A 27,396-nucleotide genomic window follows, 5' to 3' on the forward strand; every position below is an offset into this window, starting at 1 on the left:
TCTCTAAAAACCCTCACAGAACCGACAGTCCAGAAAGCCTCCTGGGGCTACCCTCAGACTTCTGCCTAGGACCTCCTTGACCTCCCAGATCACACTAACTCAGCCCCAGTGGGCAGCTGCACCCGCTCTGAACACAGGTCTGAACAAATGTGAAGCTGGAAGTGGGGGGATTCCTTTGCCTGTGAATCCAGCCCTGTTTCTCCGGTGAAAACAGGAACCCTTGCTGCCCACGGCTCTCCACAGACCCTAACAGAATTCTCTTCACACAATCAGGGCCAGAAGGATCTTTTGTTAGTAGTTCTCACGCATTTAATAGTGTTTTTCTACACATCTTCAATCAATGTTCATTGGAGGAGTAAGGGGCTTACTGTCTTTGTCTTGTCTCTCCCTCTCCATATTGGGGATTGAACCTAGGGCATCACATATACTAGGCAAGCGCTGTACCACCGAGCAGTATCCGCAGCCCTTGTCTGACTTTTTCATTTTGAGACAGCATCTCAGTAAGTTGCTGAGGTTGGCCCTGAACATGTTCAATAACTCTCAGTCAGGCCTTGGATTTATGATCCTCCTGTCTCAGCCTCCCTAACAGCTGGGATTACAGGCCTGTTCCATAGGCCCAGCACATAGGGTTTCTCTTACCGTGTTAATATTTTTAAGCCAATTTCATCTATCAAAAATATATTCCTTCTTTTTTTGAGGCAAGCCCAACAGACTGGCCTTTTTCTTTTTTTCCTTTTTTTACATAAGAGAGCGTGCATGCGCCAGAGAGAGAGGGGCGATGAGGACTGGCACGCCGGGGCCTCCAGCCGTTGTACTCAAACTCCAGACATGCGCCCCTTGTGCGCAGCTGTGACCTCGCACGCTTGTGTCACTGTGCATCTGACTTACGTGGGACCTGGAGAGCCGAACATGAGTCCTTGGGCTTCGCAGGCAAGCACCTTAACTGCTAAGCCATCTCTCCAGCCTGTTCCTCTATTCATTTTTATTGCCTTATTCCATGGGCTAGCATTTCAGAAAAATATCTAATAAAGCACCCCTAATATATCCATTTTTAATGTACTTTATTTATTTGAGAGATAGAAACAGGCAGTAGAGGGGCAGAGAGAATGGGCGTGCCAGGGCCTCCAGCCACTGCACACGAACTCCAGATGCGTGCGCCCCTTGTGCATCTGGCTTATGTGGGTCCTAGAGAATTGAACTGGGATCCTTTGGCTTTGCAGGCAAATGCCTTAACCGCTAAGCCATCTCTCCAGCCCTAATATATCCATTTTGAAGGAGTATATTTTTAACATTCTACCAGTAAACAAAATTGGCTATAGGTTTTGTACATATGGGTAAATGAAATTTCCTTCTATTCCTAACTCACTGCGTCTGTCCATAAACCCAACCATTTCTCTGTAAGTTGAACAATGATCCTTCACACACTGCCACTGCCTTGACTTTGGAGTCAGTCAGAATTCTCCGGAACCACGTGCAATTCTTCAGACAGTTCACTCTGTTTTATAGACACTGACTTCTGGATGCTTTTTCTTAACCATTCACACTGACCCACATACCACTCGGGGCAGAAAAGTCCTAACTTGGATTTTATCCCCCTTTGCTCCAGTCTTATAAGCCTCTTTGGGGGACAGAAGCCTTACTGGGAAGCTACTTAGCTATTATTAGATGGTGCTCATGCAAGGGAATAACCCTGCCATTCTGTGATTTCCTTTCTCTGAGAAGCAGTGTCTCCCAGTAAGAGTAACCAATTCAATTATCTTTCATCTCAACCTGGGTTTCCCCCCACAAACCAATTTCTTTTTACTCCATCCAAAATTCTCACCCCAGGGGTTGGAGAGATGGTTCAGCAGTTAAAGATGCTTGCTTGCAAAATTCTTATGCCAGCCTGATTCATCTTCCTTCCTGTTTTCCTTCTCTCTCTCCCTCTCTCCCTCCCCCCTCTCTCCCTCTCTCTCCCTCCCCCCTCTCTCCCTCTCTCCCTCCCCCCCCCTCTCTCTCTCTCTCTGTTTTCTTTTTTCAAGGTAGGGTCTCACTCTAGCCCAGGCTAACCTGGAATTCACTAAGTAGTCTCGGGGTGGCCTTGAACTCATGGCCATCCTCCTACCTCTCCCTCCCCAGTGCTGGGATTAAAGGTGTGCACCACCACACCTGGCTCTTTATTTTTATTTTGGTTCTTTCTCTCTCCTTTTCATCTAATCTGATTTCTTTTCATTCTTTCCTAATGGGTCTTCCCTCAATCCTAATATCTTAGCACCTCAGCCTCATTTCTTTTTCTGTTTTTCACTAACCCTTCATCATTTGGTCTCTGCAGAGTTGGAGGTCCACACTGATTTTACCAGATTTCAGAAGCTTTTCCTGCCCAGAAGAGGGTCTATCTCCACAGAAGCTGAACTTACGAAAGCCACTGGAGATCTGCTCATTTGCATATACTGTCTGCCCTACTGGACCTCCTAGGTTGAGCCTAGCGCTTCAAGGCTCAGGCTAAAGATACTTGATTGAAAATAAAATCAGCAGGGCTGGAGAGATGGCTTAGCGGTTAAGTGCTTGCCTGTGAAGCCTAAGGACCCCGGTTTGAGGCTCGGTTCCCCAGGTCCCACGTTAGCCAGATGCACAAGGGGGCGCACGCGTCTGGAGTTCGTTTGCAGAGGCTGGAAGCCCTGGCGCGCCCATTCTCTCCCTCTCCCTCTATCTGTCTTTCTCTCTGTGTCTGTCACTCTCAAATAAATAAATTTTAAAAAAAAATTAAAAAAAAAATCAGCAGGTGTGGTGGCACACACCTTTAATCCCAGCACTCAGAGGCAGAGGTAGGATGATCAGTGTGAGTTCAAGGCCAGCCTGAGACTACATAGTGAATTCCAGGTCAGCCTAGGCTAGAGTGAAACCCTACCTTGAAAAAACAAACAAACAAACAAACAAACAAACAGGGGGGTGGAGAGATGGTTCAGCAGCTAAGGGAGTTTGCTTGCAAAACTTGATGGCCTCGGTTTGATTCCCCAGTACCTACGGACAGCCAGATACATAATGTAACACATGGGTCTGGAGGTCATTTACAGTGGCTTGCTTGCTCACTCTTGCTCTACTTGTGAATGTAAACATATTTTTAAAAAATTAACACAGATGCCAAGAACCCAGCCAAGTGCTTCAGAATTCGAACCTCTGTAGGTGGGATTCAAAGATCTGCACTCTACTAGGTCCTGTGAGAGAGGCTAACAAGGCTATTTAGCAGACAGGTATTGGGAGAACGTGAACACCTAGTGAACTCCAGGTCAGCCTGAGCCAGAGTGAGACCCTACCTCGAAAAACCAAAAAGAAAAAAGAAAAAGAAAAAGGAAAAAATATTCTGATAAGTTGCTTTAGAAAAACTATACCATAGCCATCCCTTAAAGTTTCACATTGCAAATTAAAGGCTCTGAGAAGCTGTGTGACAAAGAATCCTCTGCCCCTACTTTTTTTATAAGATATTTTTAAACTTTTTTTCATTTTCTTTTGTTCATTTTTATTTATTTGTTTGAGAGAGAAAGAGGCAGATAGAGAGAGAATGGGCCTGCCAGGACCTTCCACCACTGGAAACAAACTCCCTTGTCCATCTGGCTAACGTGGGTCCTGGGGAATCGAGCCTCGAACTGTCCTTAGGCTTCACAGGCAAGCGCTTAACTGCTAAATCAGCTCTCCAGCCCTTGGCCCCACTATTTAACTCAATGTGTCCCAAACCTTTTAAACCCCTGTGATCATTGTGCACTTGACTGGATTTAGGAGACACTTCTGGGCAAGTCTGTGAGTAAATTTCCAGAGAGGCCTAACTAAGGATGAGAGGACCGTCCTGAAAGAGGGTGGCACCATCCCATGGGCTGGTGGTCCCAGAGTGAATAAAAAGGGGAAAAGGATAAAGAGCTGAGCACAGCATTCCTCCCTCACTGCTTCCTGACTGCAGATGGACTTAACTGCCTCATGTCCCGCCTTCCCCAACCACTCCTTCCCCACAGTGATGGGCAGTTCCCTCAAGCCAAGAGCCAAATTGAACCCTTCCTCCCTTATCAAGTACTTGACAGCAAGTAATACAGTCCCTTTTTATAATAAAGGCTTACTTTCCCTCGGAACAATCTGGGAAGAATGGCTTAACAATAAGTTCATATCCTCCAACACATTCAAACTCTGTTTCCTTAGAAAATAAAGGCCCAGAATTTTGCAATCCCAATTTCCCTCAAAGCCGCCTGACCCCAAGGCAGGTACCAACCTGTTTTTCATCAAGACCTCACAACCACCATCCTTAGGGTCAGGGACTAAGGAGAAATGGGAACCAAGCCTCAAAAAGTTCCTTGCTAGTGGAAACTCCCCCCCCACACACCAATTTTTACACAAGCCCAAGGCGTATGGGACTGTCCCTTTCATGTGTCTATGCAAACACGGGTTGATCAGATGTTGGTCACCCTTGTACTTCTCTGTCCTGCCCAGAACTCACTGTGACATCTGAGTACCAAGGACCCCGAGGTGCTCCAGCATGGCCCAGGACTCTCGCCCCGTGTGCCCCGCTGGCTGGCGGGGGGCCGCAGAGAGCCGAGGGGGCGGGGAGGCCCGCGCGGGCCCGGGGACACTCACCGAGGATGCGGACCTGCGTGACGGCGCCGTGCAGGCTGAAGAGCATCCAGAGCGGCTGCGAGGCGTCCACGCACAGCTGCATGCCCGCCGCCGCGCCGTTGTGACTCAGGTGCAGCTCCCCGTCCTCGTTGACCACCAGGCCCAGGATGTCGCCGCTGTGCAGGGGCCCCGGCACGCGACACACCGCCCAGAACTCCTTGCGGTCCACCAGGGCCTCGGGGCTGAAGGGCAGCTCGGCTGGCCGCAGCGTGCTCGGGTCGCACGTGGTGACCCCGAAGGAGAGCGCGCCGGGCCGGGAGCCCGCCGCACGCGTGACTTTGATGAAGATGGTCTCGGCCACGCGCACGGGCCGGCTGGTGAAGACGAGCGCGCGCTCGTCGCGCCCGTGCTCCAGGCGCGCCACCGTCTGCTCGTCCAGCACGCGCACGTGCGCGCCGGCGCGCAGCGCGTGGAAGCGCACGTCGCCGTCCAGCTGCGCGGGCAGCGCGCGGCTGTGCTGCGAGTTGAGCGAGTTCTGCGGGATCGGGCAGCCCGCGGCGGGCGCGCCGTCGTCGCCGTCGCCGTCGCCATCGCCGTCGGCGGCCGGCACGTTGAGGTCGCACAGGCTCACGGACAGGCGCGCCTCGTCCGCCTCGCGCCGCAGCGACGGCCGCCGCAGCGCCGAGAAGGAGCGCGGCCGCACGCAGTCGGGCAGCACCAGCTCGCTGTCTGCGGCGGGAGAGACAGGGCGACCGTCACCCCCGATGGCCCGCCACCCTCCCAAGTCTGCGCCACGGCTGGCCGTACTCGCCCCCGGGGCGAAGGGCACAGAGCGCGGTTAGGACACGCGGCCAGCGACGTAGCGCAGAAACTTACGCAGAAGCGCGGGGCCTGGAAGACGCCGACTTAGAAACTGCAGTCGCCTCGCGTTTTCCCTGCTGTCTACGGTAACCCTGCCGGGCTTACTTCAAACACACGCGTCCCTCTCAAACCGGGGTCTCGGGTAGTCCATGCTGACCTCAGACCCGCCATGTAGCTGAGGATGACCTTGAACTCCTGATCCCCCATGCCTCCACCTTCTGAGTGATGGGATGACAAGGCGTGTGCCACCATGCCAGGTTTATGTGGTGCGGGGGTTCAAACCCCCAGCTTCAAGCATTTGGGCAAGCCCTCCTACCAACCGAGCTACATCTTCAAGCCTTTTTTGTGGTTTTTTTCCAGACAAGATCTCCCCGTGTAAACACCCAGGCTGGCCTAGAGCTCACTCAGCATGAGTGCTGGGATTACTGGTGTGACACCATCCTAGCCAGCACTTAGAATCTTAAAACTTTTAAAACGATTATTTATTGATTGATGAGCAAGAAGCCCTGGATTCCCAAACTGCCGAGGCGGGGGTGGGGGTAAGTTTTCTTAAATTTTACACCTCCTATTTTTATCCCAGCACCCAGAAAAAGAGGCTCTTAGTAGACAAGAAGCAATTGGTCAGACGCACTGACACTCTGAGACCACACGGAACACCCCTTCTCTTCCTCGTCCCCTTTGTGTAAGCAGTCACATCTAATGCTGACATGTATCTTTTGAAGTTCCTATTGCCGCATAAGGACACTCAGGAGAGAGAGAACCTTTTGAGAGCAAGTTCACTGGGCGGCAAACCCTTTCTCTTTGATCAGACAAGTAATGCAAACTATTTTGTAAAAGTTACAGTTGAGTGAAAAGAAAAACTACCTGTCAGCCCACCACCAAGAGCATCTTTCATACTTGGATTCTGATCTAGCAGACTTAAATGCAAAAATTGACTTGGGCAATAAACACCAGTAGTGTTCAATCTTTTTGCACTTGCGTGGTGTGGGGAGGACACATGACTGTGTGCGCGAGTGTGTGCACATGCTACATGTGGCAGGATGGAAAACCTCCGGTGTCATCTTCAAAGATGCCGTCCGCCTCTCTTGTGAGGCAAGGTCGCTCATTAGCCTGGAGCTCACCCATCAGGCTCAAATGACTGGCCAGTAAGCGCCAGGGTTCTGTCTGTCTCTGCTTTCCCAGTGCTGGGATGCGGGCAGGCACAGACCACCACACTTAGCATTGCACGCGAGTACTGGAAATGGAGCTCAACTTCTCATGCTTGCAAGACAAAACAAGACAGACACCTGACCAACGGATCTACCTTCCCAGCCTTCTTTTCCTTTTCTTTCTTTTTATCTTATTTATTTATTTTGTTTTTCAAGGTAGGGTCTCACTCTGGCCCAGGCTGACCTGGAATTCACTATGTAGTCTCAGGGTGGCCTTGAACTCACGGTGATCCTCCTACCTCTGCCTCCTGAGTGCTGGGATTAAAGGTGTGCACCACCACGCCCAGCTCCCAGACACTTAAAAAAAAAATGTTATGGGTAATAAAAGGGTACCTTGAAAATGTGAGAACTTTAATAGATCTCCTCAGAAAAATGGACATTATCACTAAATTCAGTGGATACCTTCTGGGCATCCATAAACTGTGTAACTGGACTTAGACCCCAGGCTCAGAACCTTGCCGCACAGATTAACTTCTGCATAACCAGGGGTTTTTTTCCTTCACTTGTTGGGTCCCGATCCCCACCTCTTTGTGCAAACATCTGTTTCCAGCACCATATTCTTTTGATGGCTACCTTTGTACCAGTCTGTGGGGCCCTGGAACTTGTCATGACAGTAGCAGTCCTGAGCTGTGAAAGACCTCGGGCATTTTATCCTTAAAGCAGCCCCTGCCACTCTATATCGACACAGCCCAAGAGTGCTGCGTAACAACCCCTGAGTGAGAGATCCAAGATCTGGAGCAAGGTCTGCTCAACTCCCAACACCACTCACTTCTAAGCCCTCCTTCTGAAAAGCCAGTGTCCCCAAATTGAACTGGCACCACTGTGCATCACAGCGGCCCAGTGCCTTCCTGGGAGCCTTTCTTCCAACGGGCTAGGTGAGGATGGATGGGATGCCCGCAAACTCCAGCAAAGCACGGGGGGGGGGGGGGGGGGTGAGAAGAACTAAGCAGGAAGAGCAGAGGACAGAACTCACTTCTCGCTGAAGGCAGAGAGGACCTTCTCATCTTGTTCCCCTGTTCTGCCCTCCTTCCAGGAACTCAATTATCTGAACTCAGTGAGATTTGGGTGCTGGGCCCCTCCTCTAAGTCCTGCTGCTCTGAAAGCCTAGGGACTGGCTGGTTGGGGCTTCCCAGCACCGTGTTGGCAAGGAAGAGGGAGCCGACCAGAAAACTCGATTATTCCAGGGAATTGACTTTGACAGTGGCGATGCCGAGGCTGGGGGCTGCACAGAGGCAGAAGCGGGGGAAGGGGCTGGCGCAGAAGGGGAGTGAAGAGAGGTGCTGGTGAGGATGTGGAAGGGACTGGAGCTGACCTGGGGAGCCAGTCCCGATCCCCCAACCCCTCAAGGACTCCAGAGAGTTGGATAAGAATAGGAAGAGAGGGGAATGACAGAAGAGGAACCAGTCACTCAGAAACAAGGCTATGGGGGGGGGGGTCTGGCCCACCTCAGTCCCTCAGGATAGTCAGCCCCGAGTCTTGGGAGCAAGGCAGGCTGTGGTAGAGCTTACAGTGGCACCGTCCAAATTTGGGGTCCCTGACTCTGCAGAGGAGCTTGGTAAGCAAGGAGAGCCCTGTTCTCTGAGAGGCTGGACGTCGGCATCCCATTCTCTTCTCCTTCTAAGCTTGCCCTGCTCCCCATGTTCCCAGTTGCTCAGGCATCCTGGTCTACCGCTGAGCCAGTCTGTCTTTAAGAAAATGTTTCTGTCTCCTCAACTGAACTCTTTGTCCCTGTATCAAACCCGTCACCTCCTGACCTCTGAGCACGTGCTGAAGTCACCTCTCCTTCCATACTGAAGACTGTGGGCACACCTTCCCACCTCCTAGATAGTGACAGACCCAACTCAACTCTGTGCCTAACAATGCAACGCAAGAGTACATTGGGGATTATTTTTAATTAATTGATGAGAGACAGCGTGAGTGAATGGGCATGCTAGGGCCTCTAGCCACTGCAAATGAACCCCAGACGCATGTCCCACCTTGTGAATCTGGCTTTATGTGGGCAGTAGGGTATCGAACCCAGGTCCTTAGGCTCTCCAGACAAGCACCTTAAACCGCTGAACCATCTCTCCAGTCCTGGGTTGTTTTTTTTTTTAGTAACCAAGCTCCATATGCCAGTAGGCAATATACTGAGATCCTTACTGACAGGAACATAGTTGAATGTGATGAATTTAAAGTTATTAGGCCAGGTTCAAATCCTTATTTTGCCATTCCCTTATAATAAGACTGTATGACCTTGGACAAGTCGCCTAACCTCGTGTGGCTTCTCTTCTTCAAGAAATGAAAGCTTCACCTGCTGGTTCATATAAAGCCTGTGCTCTGATCCTCATGTTGGAAAGGATGCTGTGGGGTGAACTGGAATAAGGCCCACTGGGTGCCTAGCAGAATACCTGGCAATACTCATGATGTTTCTTTTATTTATTACTATTATTTTGGTTTTTTGAGGTAGGGTCTCACTCTAGCTCAGGCTGACCTGGAATTCACTATGTAGTCTCAGGGTGGCCTTGATCTCATGGCAATCCTACCTCTGCCTCCTCAGTGCTGGATTAAAGGCATGCACCACCACGCTGGGCTCTGGTCTCAGTTTCCATGTCACATAGTTCAGAAGAAAGCATGAGGGCTCTGAGATTACATGTCCCGCCTGGTCCTTAGCTGGCAGCCTCCGGTGGCTGACCTGGGAAGCAGGCATGTAGACACCTGTCTTGATGTGCCGTGGCAAGAGCAGGGTGGGGTGGAGCCCCTGCTACCCAGCAGTCCTTGATAACTTCAGATATTAATATTTGTAATAGTACAATGGTAGAGAACCTAACATGCACTAGCCCAGGATAGTAGCATTTTTTTTAAATGTTACATTAGTCACAGGGGGCCCCCAGGAAATAGTCTTGGAATGGTATCACTAAAGCCCAGGAGAAGAAGCTCAAAAGTGGGGATTAGAGGAGAAAGAAGAGAAGGAAACAGAGATAGTGGAGAGTAGCATCAAGAGGGAGAAGGGACTAGGAAGTGTTCTCATCCTCGATGGCCATACTGCTGTGCTGAGAGCCCAGGCCCAGCAGCTACAGTAAGTAGTTAAACCCAGCATGAATCCTCAGGGTCAGTGCCCAGCCCATGAATGTCTTCTCTCCTTCCCCTCCAGCCCTCGGCAGGAGCAGCTGTGGGCAGCCAACAGCCTCCAAACAACTGTCCCAGCCATGGGTCAGCTGCACAAAGACCTGAAATAGCTGCAACTTAGAGAGAGAGAGAGAGGGAGGGGGAGGGAGCCCTCTACCTGTGAGTCAGAGGGCTTCTGAGTAAGCCAATATTAAGATGTAAGCACACCGGTCCGCGTCCAGCCTCCAAAGCCCAAGAGAATACTAGGGGTGTGCCCAAGAGGAAAACCCTATGGGCAACCTGGAATCACCAGCCATGGGATGAACCCACATTTGGAAGCAACTAGTTATGTAACCGGTGCTAGGGACATGCCACCGACTTGCAAAGTGTTTATGAGGGAGGCAGGGGTGGCACAAGGCTGTGGGAGGAGCTGGTCATCTGGCAGCATTGTATGTCCCTGCATGCAGGAAGGAACTTGGTCTTTGGCCCCTGGTGACTATGGTGCCTGGAAATGGCTCTGAAGGAAACTTGGGCCGGAGCAGAAATAACTAGGCCCTTCAAGGATAGAGTGACCAGGGTCCTCACTCACTGACCCACTGTGTACCCATCCCTGGACAGGGATTATGGGAAGAGGGAAAGCCGATAGCCAGTGGGAGGGCCCAGGCTTAGAGGAATGAAAAAAATCTGACTACAATTAATTCAGTTACAAGCACCTCAGTCTCTCAGATTGGACAGGAACCCAGAAGAACTGAAGACGTCTATGCATACCTGCCAAGTTGTCATTCAGCAGATATAATGACCCTGGGGACAGGAGGCTCACTACCTGTTCAAGGGTTTCCAGCCCCTATTTCTGAAGAACTGGCTGTCAGAAAAACTCTACTTGGTCAGGGATGAGGCTCATGTGGTGGTATGATTTTCCAATATGCAGCATATTGGACATAATAGGTCAGCCTGGACTACATGAAACTTTCTCAAAACAGGAAAGAAGGCTGGAGAAATGGCTTAGCAGTTAAGGCATTTGCCTGCAAAGCCAAAGAACCCTGGTTCGATTCCCCAGGACCCACATAAGCCAGATGCACAAGGGGGCGCACACTTCTAAAGTTTGCAGTGGCTGGAGGTCCTGGCATGCCCATTCTCTCTGTCTGTCTGTCTGTCTCTCTATCTGTCAAATAAACAAATAAAAAAAATTTTTTTTTTTTTTTGGTTTTTCGAGGTAGGGTCTCACTCTAGCCCAGGCTGACCTGGAATTCACTATAGAGTCTCAGGGTGGCCTCGAACTCATGGCGATCCTCCTACCTCTGCCTCCCAAGTGCTGGGATTAAAGGCATGCGCCACCACGCCCGGCAAAAGTATTTTTTTTTAAAGGAACAAGTGTCCTTGTGAGGATCCATGATCCTCAGTCTACTCTTCTGGGACCGTTCTGAGTCTCTTCCTTGGGATAAATGTCCCGCTTAGAATGAAGCTCTGCAACTGAGGGTGAAATGCACACACTCTGTTGCAGAGTGTGTCAGGGAAGGCAACTTTGCCTGGGCCAAAGGATTGGCAGGAGGTAAAAAACACACAGGGTGGGATGTCTGGAGAACAGCCTGAGCCAGGCCATAGCTTAGAGCAGTCAAGTTTCACCCAGAGGCCACCCGTCCCTGCCACACACAGCCAGTAGTGCGGGGTTACCAAGGCAGGGCCTTGGCATCAGTGGAGAGGCCTCCTTTGAAGCTGGGCCACCATCAGCCCAGAGCCTTGTTTGTTTAGATTCGCACATCCGCAGCGCTGGGGAATCTTTAAGCGTGGGTCAGCTTGCAGCCACACGCTGGCCTCTGTCTGGAAGGTGCGGCCAGCGCATTTACTGTCGCCATAAACATCCTCCAGCCGGTCTGCAGCTGGCCCCAGGCCGGGGGGGGGGGGATTGTCTGTGGCCGGGGCAAGACTGGATAGACCAAGGGCTTTCCACCTCTCTGGGCAATTCTCCAGAACCCATACCCACTTCCATCCTCTACCACTAAACTAAACCAACCATGGGCAAACTAGGAGGAACAAGCACACTTCCTGAGGCCCCTAGGGGAAGGGTGGAATGTTCCAGAATCAATCATGGCCACATATTCTTTGATTTATTGACTTTTCAAGTTGGAAGATAAGATAGACTCTTGGAATTATTAGATCTAGTGGTTCTTAAATTATCTTTTCTTTTTTTTTAAGATGGTTTCACTCTATAGCCCAGGTTGAACCGAGAACTCACTATGTAGCACAGGCTGGCCTCAAACACACAGCAGTCTTTTCATCCCAGCCTGCTGAGTGTTGCAATTACAGGCATGAAGCCTCTACATCCAACGCAAACTTTCTGTTTTAAGGAGAAGGAATTTTTCTGTCCAGCAAAACTAATGCCCTGACTTAAGACTGAGAGGCCTGTACAGAGCCCTACCTCACCCTTCCTCTGCACTTAGCTGCATGCAGAACAGCTCTGGGGAGCTCTGGGGGCCCGAGAAACTGCTCTGGAGAACTTCAGACCTTACCCCAAGAAGGACTTCATGCATGTATACTCATGTACTCATGTGTGGGTGCATGTGTGTATGCATGCATGTGGAAGCCAGAGGACAACCTCGATGTCATTCCTCAGAAACACCATCCACCTTCTGTTGAGACAGGGTCTCTCAGCCAGGAGCTCAACAACCAGGCAATAGTGACTTGCCAGCAAGTGGAGGGATCCTCCCACCTCTGCCACGTCCCAGCACTGGGACTGCAGGAATGAGCCCCATGCCTGGCGTTTTTCTACATGGGTTCTTAGAATCAAACTCAGGTCTTCATGCTTGTGAGACAAACACTTTAACTGTCTCCCCAGCCCCGCATGGTTTTCCTTCAAGTCTGAGGACTAGCACGGGGGTTTTTCTGTCTGCTGATAGGTGTGTAGGGGTGGTGAATTAGGTATTCTTGGTGAATTAGGTATTCTTTTTTTATAAAGACAAGAACATCTCCCACACTGTAAACAGTTTTCCATATCTGTGAGCCTCTCTGAAGACATCTGTGGGCTAAGTGGGGCATGTATAATTATGCCCAAGTAATCCACAGGGAGGCTAAGGCAAGAGAAGCTGAAAACTGCCCACAGCTAGGAAGTGGCTGAGTCAAATCCCAATTCAGTGGCTCTCCTACCCTGGTTCCCCAGTACTGCAAGGCCTACCTCCTTCTTCCACCCAAGCCCCACGTGGGACCCCTCCCCAGGCTCATTAAGGCCCCAGGAACTACATCTGGAGCCAAAAAGAGAATCTAGGTGAAAACATGGCCTTACTTTTCTGCAGGTGTGAAACAGTCCAGGCTGCAGGGCTAGGGTGTGCTGGGACGGCGGAGCCAGAGAAAGCCCTTGGGAGCCTTTGGGGAATGGCAGGCAGGCAGACCTGAATTAGCAAACCCCGGGATCTCATGACTCCTTCCTTGGACTGCTGGGGTCTTGGTGACCTGATATGTCCAACATGTATAGCTGACCCTTCCTGAAACACTAAGAGCCACAGTGTCCACCCTGAGAGGTGGGCGTCCAGACTTAACAGGGAGCTCAGATGGACTTGCACTTGGAGTAGCTAGGAAGTGATGCAGCCTAGACTCTTGTTTCCAACCATCTCTACCAATGGTACCTACCAACTGCATGACTTTGGGGAAGTCATAGATCTCCCTGAAGCTCCATGGCAATTACACATTCCCTGTGCACAGAGGATGTATGCAGTCTTCTTGGAGTGCAGGACTGTTCTCTATGCACATTGTTTAGGGATGTACTAGCTCAGACTGGTCAGGGTGGCTCATCATCCTGCACAGGAGAAATGGAGGAAGGACCCCAGGCGGCAGGGGGTTTGAAGGAAGTGGCTAGAAGACTTTCTGCAGCAGAAGGAAGAGCAAGGGCAAGGGGAGGGTCTTGCAGGGGGCAGGGGCTCTTGTACAAGCCAGTCTAGCTTCAAATTCAATATGTAGCTGAGGATGGCCTTGAGAACTCCTGATCCTCCTACCTCTACCTCCCAAATGCTGGCATCATCACAAGCATCCACCATCACACTTGACTGATTTGTTTTTCTTTTTCTTCTTCTTTTTGTTTTTTTGTTTTGTTTTGTTTTTCGAGGTAGGATTCACTATGTATTCTCAGGATGGCCTTGTGGCAATTCTCCTACCTCCGCTTCCCAAATGCTGGGATTAATGATGTGTGCTACCACACCCGGCTTGTTTTTATTTTTATTTTTTAAATATTTTAGTTTTAAGTATTTATTTGACAGAGATAAAGAGGGAGAAAGAGAACGCACGCACATGAGCACTCCGGGGCCTCCAGCCGCTGTCTCCTTGTGCATCTGGCTTACGTGGATCCTAGGGAATTGAACCTGGGTCCTTTGGCTTTGCAGACAAACGCCTTAACCACCAAGCCATCCCTCCAGCCCTTGTTTTTCTTTTGAAATGAGATGGAAAGGGGAAGTTTTGAAGAGGAAAGAACCAGAATCAGCAGCCTCAGCTGTCTGCTCCCCCCCCCATCCCAAGGCTGGCACAGAGTCTTACATTCACCCTGGCCTCTGGGCCCGGCAGCCAAGGCTGAGGGAACACTGGCGAAGGCAGGGAAGCAGCAACCCCAGATGGCGGTGTTGTCCTTGGCTGGGGACAGCACACATTCAGTACACCTGTGAGCAGCTCACCCAAGACCTTGTCTCTGGGGCCTTCTAAGGGAGCTCCCCACCCCCGGAGAAGCAGCCCCACAGAGCTGGTCTCCATGTGTCACTGTCCCAAGGGACAGGTGAGGTTTTCCCCACTCAGACGTGGAGCTGTTCTCTCGAGGAACGAGCCTCCGTGCTCCCGCACGTCCGCCCTCCTGGGCTCAGTCTCGGCCACACTGCCGTGTCGCCAGGCCTCCTCACACTGCCCTCATGTCCAGGTCAGCTGGGGAGTCAGAATCCCAGGCTGACCAGCTGACAGGGTTGAACAGACCCCTCCCCAGCCAACCCAGACCGTCACTCCTCCACTGTTAGCCGCAGTTCCTCAGCTCGTGAACACTCAGGCCGCACAGAAGCTCCTGGAACTTTCTACTCTTGAGGCTCCCTCCCCTGTGGTACACAGCCACACACGTGCACACCTCATCACCACAAGTCACCTGCGGCCTTTCTACTTCCCCAGCCCCGACAGGACCGGCTCCTTAGCGCTGTTCCTTCTCCCCTCTGAGCCTGGGCACATCACAATCTGACCTAGCTTGGTCCCCCACAGCCCCCCATTCTGTTTACCTCCTGAGATTCCCCACTTGACATTCATTTTCTAAGGAACCACCTCCCAGATGGCTCCCCAGCTGCACCCCAGCTGTAAACTTTGGGCATATTTAGTGGCAAAAGCAAATACAGACCACCTCACAGCTATGATATAGCATATCCCTTGGGCAACAACTCTCCAACTCTCCAAGGTCAAGAGCTGGGTTTTCAATCCTATCTCCCCCAACTTCTTAGGGTGTCTAAACCATGGCAAGTATAGTGATGCTCAGAAGTACCCTGTAAGCAAATTCTGGGCTCAGCAGCCTTTGCCAAGGCCACAGGAGCTCTTCTTGAGGTAACTTTTCTTTCTTTTTCTTTTTCTTCCTCTTCTTTTTTTTAAACCAGGGAATCATCTAGCCCAGGCTGGTCTTGAACCTTCAATCCTCCTGCCTCGGTCTGCCTAGTTCTGAGATTACAGGCCTTATGCATCATATATAGTTAACATTTCTGAGAGAAGCAAGGAGACCACAAGAAATTGGGATAGGAGTTTATCTGTCTTAGTATTAATCACCCCATAAAACTCATGTTTATTTGGTCGCTGGCAGGCCCTTCTTCCTGGAGGTAGGAAGCTGTTATTCTTGGAGATACCAGCCCTGGCCTGGGCCAGGGAGCCCACAGGAAAGCGGGTTAGCTGCTGAGCTCTGACACATGGGGAAGGGACCTGGAAGGTCTGGAGCCAGCCTGCCGGCTCTGACAGGGGCAGCCACGCGGGCTTGGATTACAGTGAAGGAGGGTGAGTTGCCAGTTTCTGCCTCTGTTTCTTTGGGGACAACAGCTCATCTGTGGGGCCTGGCTTGCACACCTACTATGTGCATCACTATGGACACAATGTGTCAGGCACCCAGGCTGCCTCTGCTCTGAAGATAGGACCAAAGGGACAGACCTAACAGGAAATCCCTACAGACCAGATCCCCTTTGGGGCATAATTACCCTAGGAAAGAAAGAGTGGCCCATCCCCAGAGCCACCAAGAAGGACAGCAAGTAACTTTCTACAGAGGAAAAGACAGCTGCTAGGCAGGGGACAGGAGCCACAGGGATGGGGTAAGGGGGAAAAGGGCCACCAAAGGTCCTGATGTTTGAGGATTGGTGGTGTTCACCTGTAATCCTAGCATTCGGGAGGATCCAGCCTGCACTACACAGTAGAGAGCCTGTCTGAAAAACTGAAAGAAAAAAACAGAAGAAAGACAGGGAGGGGAAAGGGGCTGTAGTATCGTGGGCATCATGGGGAGAGGGAGAGGGAAGAGGAAGAAAGGTACTGAGGGCATCGGGCATGTCTCGCGGGCAGGGGCAACACTGCAGGTAAGGGAGCAGCAGCCAGGCCCCTCGGAGGCTGTTGTTTGTGAGTCCCTCCCCTCCCCCTCGCCATCTGTCTCTGCCTTCCCGACCCCTCTGTCTCTCCTCTTTTCACACACACATGAATAAATTTAGGAGGAGCAAGCCAAAGAGCTATTTTAATCTGCTAATTGACTTTTGGGCCCGTAATCCGTGTTTGAAAATGGCAGGGATTATGGTGATTTATGACTAGGATAGGAATCGAGGGCCTTATCGGGTGCGCAGTGGAGGCTGCTGGGAAATCCGAAGCTGAAGTACCCATGTATAGTCAGGGCGGGGTGCAGGCCGGCTGGCTCCAGCAGCCCAGGCTCTGGCCCCAGTGCGGGGCCCTGCAGATTATTCTCTAGGCTCTCCTCAGGGCGTGAGGGTCAGGGGCCTCATGTCACCAGGGCCGTTCTTCATTCTCACCTTTCCTGGACTCCATCCTCCCTGACCTGAGCCTCCTCTGACTCCTTTTATGCTTAAACCTGCTTCAGGGTAATGGGAAAGGCATTGCTATTAACACAGAACACCCAGTTCAGTCCTAGCCCAGCCACATCCCTACATGGGCAGGCCAGGCCTTCCACGGGCCTCAGTTTTCTCCCTGCCAAATGGGGATGAAAAACGCACCCTTCCAGACCTTCCTGTCCGAGGTTAAGTAGCTGAGGGGATGGGAAGCGTCTGGGCCGAGGGAAAGGATCCTATGACCACAGCGCTCAGCAATTTACTACCCTCTCTGGGGTGTGCCCTGGTGGTGTCTAGAATTCCCTACTTCACCTCCCTAATTGTCCAATGAGCCTAGGACTGTCTGAGGGTAGGGCTGGTCCTCCTCTGCCCCACCCACCTGTTCTTTTCTTCAGCCTCCAGATCCCTAACAGATCCCTTCCCGGTCAGCCACCTTTCGCTCTTCCCTCCCATCTTTCACCTACAGCTCAGCGCAGCCTGGCAGGCCAGGTGTGCGGCCCTCCAGGGAGGGAGCTGGCTGCCCAGGGTCCATCCAGGCGCCTCAGTCAGAGCCCTCCTCTTCTGTGGGAAAGCGAGTGGACTACGGCACCGTGAGGTCATGGCGCTGTGAGAAGTGTGGGCAGCCTGCAGGGCACACGGCTGGAGAAGAAAACTCCATTTGGAGGCTCAGGGACAAGACAGCTTTCAAGCTGGGCCTTTGGGCCTCAATGGACACCGTGAGGAAGGGCACGCTGTACCAGACCTAAGAGCACAGGCCTATAATCCCAGCTACTTGGGAGGCTGGGGGGTGGGGGGAGGATGGAAAGTTCAAGGCCAGCCTTGGCAACTTAGTGAGACCCTGTGTCAAAATAAAAAGTAGTAGAACACGTGCCTACCATACATGAGGCCCTGGTTCAATCCCCAGTACCGAAAGAAAGGGAAAAAACTAGTCACTGCTTAGAGAGGAACAAGAGTGTTGCCCCAATCTCCTTCATCTTTTACCTCCACCCAGCAAGACTGTGACCCTCTCAAGAGCAGAAAGTCATTCATTCTTGGCCTTCTACAGAGGCAGGGCCCTGAGGTGAGGAACAGGATTAGCAGCCATGTCACACGTGAGAAGACCGAGGCTGTACAGGAAGGCCAGGCTGGAGCTCAGACTCAAGCTTTAGGACCCCCCTACCTTGAAGTGGGAGACCCCAAGGGCACCGGGGCAGCACGACAGTCAAGCGCTGTCTTCCCAGGATGGGGAGAGGGGACTGACAGCCACTGGCCACTACGGTGCAACGGCTGTCCTCTGAGACTTCTACAAAGCCTTGACAGGGGCTGGGAGAAGGACTCAGAGGGCAAAGTGCTTGCCACAAGCATGAAGATTGGGCTCGGAACTCTAGAACCCATGGTAAATGGCATATGACTGTCACCCCAGGGCTGGGGAAGCAGTCAGCGGAAAGGCTGGGGCTTGCTGACTAGCTTGTCTAGCCAAGTCACTGAGCTCTAGATTCAGTGGGACCCTGCCTTATAAAGACCAAGGTGGAGAAGTGGTAGAGGAAGACATCTGACATTGACCTCTATCCTCCCCTCACACGCACGCGTGCAAACACATATAAATATACACAGCAACGGCCCCGAGAGCAGTTATTATTGCCCCCACAATGCAGATGGGGACAACTGAGTCCCATACCTGGCAGAATGGGACCTGGATCTAGCTGGATCTGTCTGTCTAGCTCAGGTGGAGGCCTGCAGGTACACCCAGTCCACAGAGGAAGTGGGCGAGACCAACTGCCCTGGCCAGCCCTGGTGCCCTTCAGCGGCTGACACTAGGAACAACCCGTTTTGGGCTCTCAACGTGTCAGTGTGAATGCAGGAACACTTTTATTGACTTGAAAAACAGAAAGTTCCCAAACTACTAGATAATAAAAGCAGCCTCCTGATGTTTGGAACTCAGCAGACAAAAAGGGCTTCTGATGATTACTCATGTCTTTGTTTTTACTTTCACTGTCTTTTCACTTAAGTAAACGTGCTTTGAAAACATGCACCACTTCTAGCCTTTGAAGTCAGAAAGGAAGAGGGAAGAGAAGGTTTTGAACTACCTTGGTGGCATTTCTCTCTGCACAGGGAAGGGAGCAGGGAGGGATTAGAAGGAGCGGCTGTTGGTTGAGCATATATTTGGATACTCTCGACTGGTGACCCATTTTCCAGAGGAAGAAGCCACGACTTACGTCTGGAGACAAAGCCACCTTGCTCCTGGCTGCTCTGTATCCAGGGCCCACGTGTGTGCATGCACATGCTTGAATGTGTGTGTACATGTATCGCAAGCTGGGAAAGACCTGGATTGGAGACGGGGGCCAGGTTCCAGTCCCATCTCAATCACCAGCTCACTGCAGGAGCCAAAGAAGTCAGATTCTCTGGGTTCCTCCAGCCCTGGCACCTGGGCGCTGTGGCTGGGAGGCCCGAACCCTGTGCTCTGTCCACTTCCTGATGCGCCTCTCGCAGCCCCACAATGGGCCATTTGTCCTCTCCCTCCCCTGCAAGCGCCTAACTTAGACCAGAGACCTGGAAGCTGCGAGAAGGGTCTCTGCCCGCGTCCTGCCTCCTGCTCCTCTCTGCCATCTCTTCTTCAGCCATGCCTACAGAAGGCAGCACTGGAGCCCAGGTGCCAGGGTAGGCTGCAGGCCAAGGGCTGGTTTGGTGCTGGGCTGACGACATGCCAAGGATTGGCTCTGCCACTCTCCCCTGGGAGAATCAACCTCCATTGATGGAGTCTGCGTCCCAGGACAGCTACGAGAAGTATCCAGCCCTCCATAAACAGTGGTCACTGTGATTAACAGGACACACTCCTGGGCTGATGGCCAAAGCTTTCTCCAGTCCCACAGCCCCGAACACATCTAACGGTGCAAGCAGTGCCCTCCTCAGAAGACAACCTAAAGGGTCATCTCCACTTTCCAAAGCTGTGGCCAGGAGACGGGGAGCTCTGCAGCTCATGTCAGGGCCCCAGAGCTGCTGTCCCTGGGACCCCCCTGAGCCCTGGAGCTGCTACCAAAGGCGCCCATGCCTGATGGGACTGAGCAGGGTCAATCCCAACGCCTAAACACTGAGAACCGCAGCCCATCCCTAAGGGACTGGGGGTGACACTCACCTAGTAGCTGGACACCCCGCGTGAGGCCGTACACATCCACTAGGGCCCAGAGCGGGCCAGCCGTGCGGACCTCGCTGAAGAAGAGCATGGCGGCGGAGTCGTTGACGCGGTAGAAGACACGGCCCTTCTTGTCCACCCAGAAAGCAACGACGTTGCCCTCGTTGGCAAACTCCTCAGGCAGTGCTTTGGCCCAGAAGCCACTCTGGGACACCAGGTCAGGGCAGGCGTATTTGGGCAGCGAGTCGGGGTGGATGCGTGATGGATCCTTGCTCGTGAAGCCCAGCCGCAGGGCCCCACTCCAGCAGCTCTGCTTCTTGGTGATCTGGTGGCAGAGGTGAGTGGCCTCAGCCCAGGAGCTCCTCCTCGGTCCGACGATGGAGAAGGGAGCAGTCCCTCTCTGCAGACCACCCTCCGCAGACTCCTGGGGGTGTCCCACACACCTGGCTCACTTACCACTCAGCTCCTGCTTTTCCCTGGGGCCTTCCTACAGGGTGGTAAAGGCCACTCCCACCCCATCTCTTTCCTTGTCACCCAGGAAGGCTGGGAGAGGAGTAGATGAGAGGAGTGTAACCGTGGAAAGGAGCGGGGGTGGGGGCTGGTAGAGGAAACAGCAGGCCCTGGCCGCAGGGAGGTCAGAGGCAGGAGTGGAGAGGGGACGACCCACCTTCAGCCTGACTTGCTCGTAGAGGAGCACCGGGCGGTTACTGAAGGTGATGGCATTGCAGAAGCTGGCCTGCCTCTTGACAGCCTTGTGACTGAGGTCCATGAGGATCTGGGAGCCCTTGGTGTGCGGGTGGAAGAGCAGTGGTGTGGCCGGGAGCCCCCCGCTGGGCAGCACCGGCGGGCAGTGCTTCTGCTTGTGGTGGCATCTGTGGGAGGTGACTTGGAAGGGGCCCCCGATAGAGTCTGCAAAGGAATGGGCCACAGTGTTAGAGGGCTTAATAGGGCCAACAGCTGGGATAGTTATAGATATTTAGTTGCAAACAGAGAGAGGTAGAGAGAAAAGAGAGACAGAGAGAATGGGTATGCCAGGGCCTCGCTGCAAAATAACTGCAGACACATGCGTGTCTTGGTGCATCTGGCTTTATGTGAGTACTGTGGAATCGAACTTAGGTCATTTGGCTTTGCAGGAAAGCTCCTTAACCATTGAGCAATCTCTCCAGCCCCACCTTCAGTTTTTATTTACCCATATAATTTTATGCGACCGTGAATGTGTGTATGTGTATGTGTACGTAGTGTGTGTTGGTGTGTGTGTGTGTGCATACCATAGTGTGTGTGTGGAGGTCAAAGGACACCCTTGGGGTGTCAGCCCTCAACTTCCACCTTGAGACAGAGTCTCTCTTGTCTGTCCCTGTGAATACCAGAATAGCTGGCCTGTGAGCTTTGGGATTCTCTGCTGTGGGCGCACTTCGGGATTACAATCACGTATACTACTTGTGTCTGGATTACATGGGTCCTGGGGAGCAAAGCTCTGCTCACCGGGCTTGAGCAGCAAATGCTTTTAACCACTGTGCCATCTCCACAGACTTATTCATCCGTTTACCTTATTCACAAATATTCATTATCTCCCTACTGAATACCAAACTCTGTCCTTGGCACTAGTGGGGCTGTCATGAACATTCACAGATCCTGTTGTTCCTGAAACCAACAGACCCTGATGGGACACAGACGTGGATGGAAATCACTACCCCAAATGGCACACAGTGGTCAGCACCCAGAGGACCACAGACAGCCCGTTTCTCAGTAAGGCCTCCAGAGGAGGGAGACAGGACAAGGCAGCCTTAGAGCCAGGCTGGTGCAGTCGGGTGAACGGCAGGCGTGTGGCCAGTGGGGGCAATGCGAGTCCCAGTGTCACGCTCATCAATTTATTCCCTCAGAGCCATCCACTGCACCTCAAGCTTCATCCTGCACGACACTGTCCTTGCCAGTAGCATTCGGGGTGACAGACAAAGGCGTGGCACCGTCTTCCACAGACAGCGCTGCTCAAGTGGGACAGAGGACGGGGCAGGCTGGGGAGGAGCAGGTGCTTTAAAAATGCATAGGTGACATCCAGGAGACGAACAGTGGGAAGAAAGATTGCAGGATCAGGTATCTCTGGCGGCTTCTTTGCCACTGACTGATCAGGTGACCTTGGGGGTAACACTTCCCTCCACAGGCACAGTGGGTAGCCTCTGTCCTAGCACCAACAGCTAGGTGGCACCACTACCTGATTTAGAAGCCAGGGCACGTCTCCCCCAGGACCTGTTCCCATCAGTCCTACAGGAAGTAGAATCATCCTGTCATCTTGAGCAAATGGCCATGGAGGACAGGACAGAAGGAGGCACAGGAATGAGAGCCTCAAGATGTGACAGACACCTTCTGAGGTGTTTCTGACTTTAGTCCCTCAGAGACAGAAACTCAGCGATGCAAGGATATAGTCAGTATCAGGCCTGCATGGGCTGTACGCTCTAGCAGGCTTTGGAGCCAGGGAGCGTGAGGGCACCTCCGGAAGCCGGGGAGGACAAGCCTCTGCCAGGCCTTGTTGGTTTGCATCTGTTTGTCCCTCTTCTCTTGAGGGCCCCAGACACCGAGCTCCACAGCCCAGCGCCAGCTGTAACCCCATGACTATGCCCCCAGGCCTCTCTGCACAGCTTTCTGTGTGCCAGGCCTGAGGTGAGGATGGCACAAGGAAGGCTTGCCTTGCCCTCTCCAAGAACACAAGACATTCTGGAACTGCCCGACGGTGCAAGGGCTCTGACAGTCATCAGGCCATTAGGTCTGGAATCACTCAGGAGCTCCCAGACACTTGAGGGAGGCTTCCTGAGTGGCCTCTGGAGTGTGCGGAAGATGGAGGGTCACCTCAGGTCAGGGAATGGTCAGGCACTGGTTTCAGGTATCCTGTACAGAAAAAGTACCTATGGGGCTCAGGCTGGTCTCAGAAAGAGTCTATATCTTGGTTTAAAAAAATGTCAGCCTAGGGGCTGGAGAGATGGCTTAGTGGTTAAGGCGCTTGCCTGCAAAGCCAAAGGACTGCAGTTTGATTCCTCAGAAGCCACATAAGCCAGATGCACAAGGTGATGCATGCATCTGGAGTTCGTTTGCAGAGGTTGGAAGCTGTGGCATGTCCATTCTCTCTCTCTCTCTCTTTTTCTCACTCTGCCTGTTTCCTCTCTCAAATAAATAAATAAAAATAAAATATTCAGAAGGCACCATGGTGCTGAGAAGAAGTGACAGAGGAGTGCTCAGTACTGCAGTATCTCTATCACACCTTCCAAGGCTCAGGGTCTGTTGCAGAAGAGGTGGCAGAAAGAATGTAAGAGCCAAAGGAAGGGTAGGACTCCTTACAACATGCTCCTCCAGACACAAAATGGCCTGGATATCCATGACCTCACAGTGCCTGACACTACCTACACAAGACCATCATAATCGGAGGAAAAGATCATGACATCAAAATAAAAGAGGGACTGATTGGGGGGGGGGAGGGGATATGATGGAGAGTGGAGGTTCAAAGGGGAAAGTGGGGGGAGGGGAGGGAGAGAATTGCCATGGGATATTGTTTACAATCATGGAAGTTATCAATCAATCAATAAATAAATAAATAAATGTTTTTTTTAAATGTTAGCCTAGGGGCTGTGGGGGATAGTCGTCAGTAAAACATGAAAACCCGAATTCAACCCCCAGAACCCACATAAAAATGCCAGGCAGCATGGTACACTTGTGATGCCAGCACTGGGGAAATAAGAGATAGGCACATCCATGGGGCTCATGGGCCAGCCAATTTAGACTACGTGGCGAGCTCTGGGTCAGTGAGAGGCCCTGTCTCAAAACAGAATAGAACAGCTGCTGTGTGAATGAATTACAAACTAGCATCTCTGTTCAGTGGATTAGTACTAAGCAGTGTAAAGCTATCAACTGCTGATAGGACTAGAGACATGGGTGAATGGTGAGACAGTGGAGGCGGGTGAAATAAGACTGTGTCCATGAGTCCACAGTCCACGGAGCACGTGCGGGGCCCAGGCTGAGAGGTTCCCACCACAGCCTTTCTTCTTTTTCCACCCTGTTTCATCTTTATCAAATTCCAGGAAGTAAGCCAAGGCTGGTGGCACATACCTATCATCCCAGCATTGGAGAGGTTGAGGCAGGAAGATCATGAGTTCAGGTAAAGCCTGGCCTACATAGTGAAATCCTGTGTTGTTGGTTTTTTTTGGTTTTTTTTTTGTTTTTTTTAGGCAGCTAAGATAAAAGGATACCTTAGATGGTGGGAGGGGATCACCAAGGAATATGAGGTAATGATTGGGGGAAGTCCATTATCCTGACTGTGGGGGTGACTGCATGGATATGCATTAAAACCCGCTACATCATACACCTGAAACACGTGGGTACAGCAAATGACAGCTGCATCTTAACAAGGCCATTTAAAAAAATTTATTTATTTATTTTTAAATTTTTTTGTTTACTTTTATTTATTTATTTGAGAGCGACAGACATACAGAGAGAAAGAGGCAGATAGTGAGAGAAAGAGAATGGGCATGCCAGGGCCTCCAGCCACTGCAAACGAACTCCAGACACATACGCCCCCTTGTGCATCTGGCTAACGTGGGTCCTGGGGAATCAAGCCTCGAACCGGGGTCCTTAGGCTTCACAGGCAAGCGCTTAACCGCTAAGCCATCTCTCCAGCCCTAAAAAAGTTTATTTATGTCTGTATGCATTTGTTTGAAAGAGAGCGAATAGTTTCACCAGGGCCTCCTAGTGCTGCAAATGAACTCCAGACACATGCGCCACTTTGTGCATCTGGCTTTACGTAGGTATGGGAATCAAACCCAGGCCATCAGGTTTTGCAATCAAGTTCCTTTAACCACTGAACCATCTCTCCAGCCCCTGTTCGTTTTTTCTTTTCTTTTCTTTATTTTTTTCCTTCGAAGTAAGGTTTCACTCTAGTCCAGGCTAACTTGAAACTCGCTCTGTAGTCCAGGCTGCCCTCAAACTCACAGTTACCCTCTTACCTCTCTCCGCCTCCCACGTGCAGGCACCGCCACGCCTTGCTAAGGGCCAGTTTATAAAATGCGCTGAGCCCAGCTGCTGACCCAGGCTACACTCAGAGCTTCCTACCCATCTCAGTTGGGGTTCTGGGGAACTGGGCAAAAGTCCAGAAAACACTGGCTCTGAGCCCATGGTGGAGACACACAAGGCCAATGGAGAGACATTCGTCAGTGCTTCTCTCCACGGGAAGGGCCCAGTGGCACAGACTCTCTGCTATCCAGGGACCGGACAGCACAGCCCTCACCCTGGCTGACAGGAAAGCAGGCAGAAAGGTGGGTGTAGGGGACCCTAGTTCTAGGGGCACATGTGACCTCCAGAAGATCCATTGTGGGAGTGCACACACACGCACGTGCACACGCGTGCACACACACACACACCACCTGCAGTGATGTAAGGACAAGCCTGACCCCTGGCGACACAGGAAGAAGAAGGATTTATTCCCTCATTCCCGAGCCCAGGAACCCACAATCACATAGGTACAGCACACACAAACATGTATTCATGCACACACGGTTGTAACAAAGCAATACACATAAAACACACACCCATCCCAGGTGTGCCATACACATCTAATAATGATGGCAGCATTAGTCTAGAGCTTGTGTGTGACAAACTCAGAACAGGGGCTTTCCATACACTCACCAGCCTCATCCTTGCCGCACGTGTGGGAGGGAGAGGTTCTATCAACCCATTTTACTAATGACAGTTCTGAGCCTTAAAGAGAATAAATGGCTTGTCCATGTCCACAGAGCAAGCAAAAATAAATAGGTAGGGGCTGGGGAAATGGCTCAGTGGGTAAGGCGTTTGCCTGCGAAGCCTAAGGACTCTGATTCGATTCCCCAGGACCCACGTAAGCCAGATGCACAAGGCGGTGCATGCATCTGGAGTTCGTTTGCAGTGGCTGAATGCCCTGGCGCGCCCATTCTCTTTCTCTCTGCCTCTTCCTCTCTCTCTCTCAATTAAATAAGTACTTTTTAAAATCTCTTAAAAAATAAATAGATGATATATAGATACACAGACAGATAGGTAGGTAGGTAGGTAGGTAGATAAATAGATAAGATATTGGAATGAAACCCACAATCTGACTCCAGAACTGTGTCACTAGTCATTACGCATTAATAACTAGAAAATCATGGGTTTGATATACAAGATATATATACAGTTGTCTGGGTAGATGGCTCAGTGGATGGCTCGGTATAAGCACGAGGACCTGAGTTCGCATCCCCAGCACCCATGTACAAGCTGAGCATGTAAGTATTCCCATAACCCCAGCACTGGGTAGGAAGAGACAGGAAGATGCCTAGGGCTGGCTGACTAGCCAGTCTAGCCACATCATATTTAGCAAGACACATTGCCTCAAAACAACCAAACAACAAAAAAAAGATGGAGCGCAGTGGAGGACACCTGACGTCAATCCCTGAGCTCCACAGGCACACGTGCATGCACACCTACACACACAAAAACAGGGTCTTGTGATGTAGCCCAGGTGGCCTTGAACTTACAGTGATCCTCCTGCTTCGTTCTGGAATTACAGGAGTGAATCACTATGCCCACTGAGAGATCCATTTTTAAAAAATATTTATTTATTTATTTATTTATTATTTATTTATGTGAGAGGGAGGGAGAGAATGAGAAGGCACACCAGGGCCTCCAGCCACTGCAAACAAACTCCAGATGCCTGCACCACCATGTATATTTAGCTCATGTGGATACTGGGGTATTGAACCTGGGTCCTTAGGCTTCACAGGCAAGTGCCTTAACTGCTAAGCCATCTCTCCAGCCCCCAGGGATACATTTTTAAAATTTTTATCATTTTATTTATTTATTTATTAGATACACAGGGACACAGAGAGATAATGGGCACACCAGGGCCTCTAGCCACTGCAAACAAACTCCAGATGCATGTGTCACCTTGTGCATCTGACTAACATGGGACCTGGAGAATTGAACCTGGGTCCTTAGTCTTCTCAGGCAAGCGCCTTAACCACTAAGCCATCTCTCCAGCCCCCAGGGATACATTTTTAAGTGCATGTTAAAATATTGTCTTCAAGCTGGACTTGGTGGTACAAGCCTTTAATCCCAGCACTTGGGAGGCAGAGGTAGGAGGATCACCATGAGTTTGAGGCCAACCTGAGACTACATAGTGAATTCCAGATCAGCCTGAGGTAGAGTGAGTCCCTAGCTCGAAAAACAAAATAATAATAAAACTGTGTTTGGGCTGGTGAGCTTGCTCAATGGTTAAAGGTGCTTGCTTGCAAAGCTTGCCAGTCCAGGTTCAACTCCCCAGTATCTATATAAAGCCAGATGCAAAAAGTGGTGTATATCTAGAGTTTGTTTGCAGTGGCCAGAGGACCTGGCATATAAATAAGTAAAAACCTGGTGGGGGGAGGGGCTGAAGAGATAGCTTAGTGGTTAAGGCACTTGCCTGTAAAACCAAAGGACTCAGGTTCAATTCCCCAGGACCCACGTAAGCCAGATGTACAAGATGACACACACATTTGAAGTTCGT

The 27,396-nt window shown here is 51.4% G+C and overlaps 1 protein-coding gene across 2 annotated transcripts in view; it reads right to left on the reverse strand.

Moving 5' to 3' along the window:
- Neurl1 (neuralized E3 ubiquitin protein ligase 1) overlaps positions 1–27,396 on the reverse strand; it is a 97,432-nt gene that overhangs the window by 3,128 nt on the left and 66,908 nt on the right. For both annotated transcript variants that reach the window (XM_045142197.1, XM_004659378.2), the window contains exons 2-4: positions 20,533–20,774; positions 19,869–20,190; positions 4,597–5,304 (exon numbers count right to left, since the gene is read on the reverse strand). In XM_045142197.1, coding sequence (XP_044998132.1) covers positions 4,597–5,304; positions 19,869–20,190; positions 20,533–20,774 — 1,272 coding nt within the window. The remainder of the gene's footprint in view (positions 1–4,596; positions 5,305–19,868; positions 20,191–20,532; positions 20,775–27,396) is intronic.

This window comes from Jaculus jaculus, chromosome 1 (assembly GCF_020740685.1).
Source record: "Jaculus jaculus isolate mJacJac1 chromosome 1, mJacJac1.mat.Y.cur, whole genome shotgun sequence".
In the NCBI taxonomy this organism is placed as follows: domain Eukaryota; kingdom Metazoa; phylum Chordata; class Mammalia; order Rodentia; family Dipodidae; genus Jaculus; species Jaculus jaculus.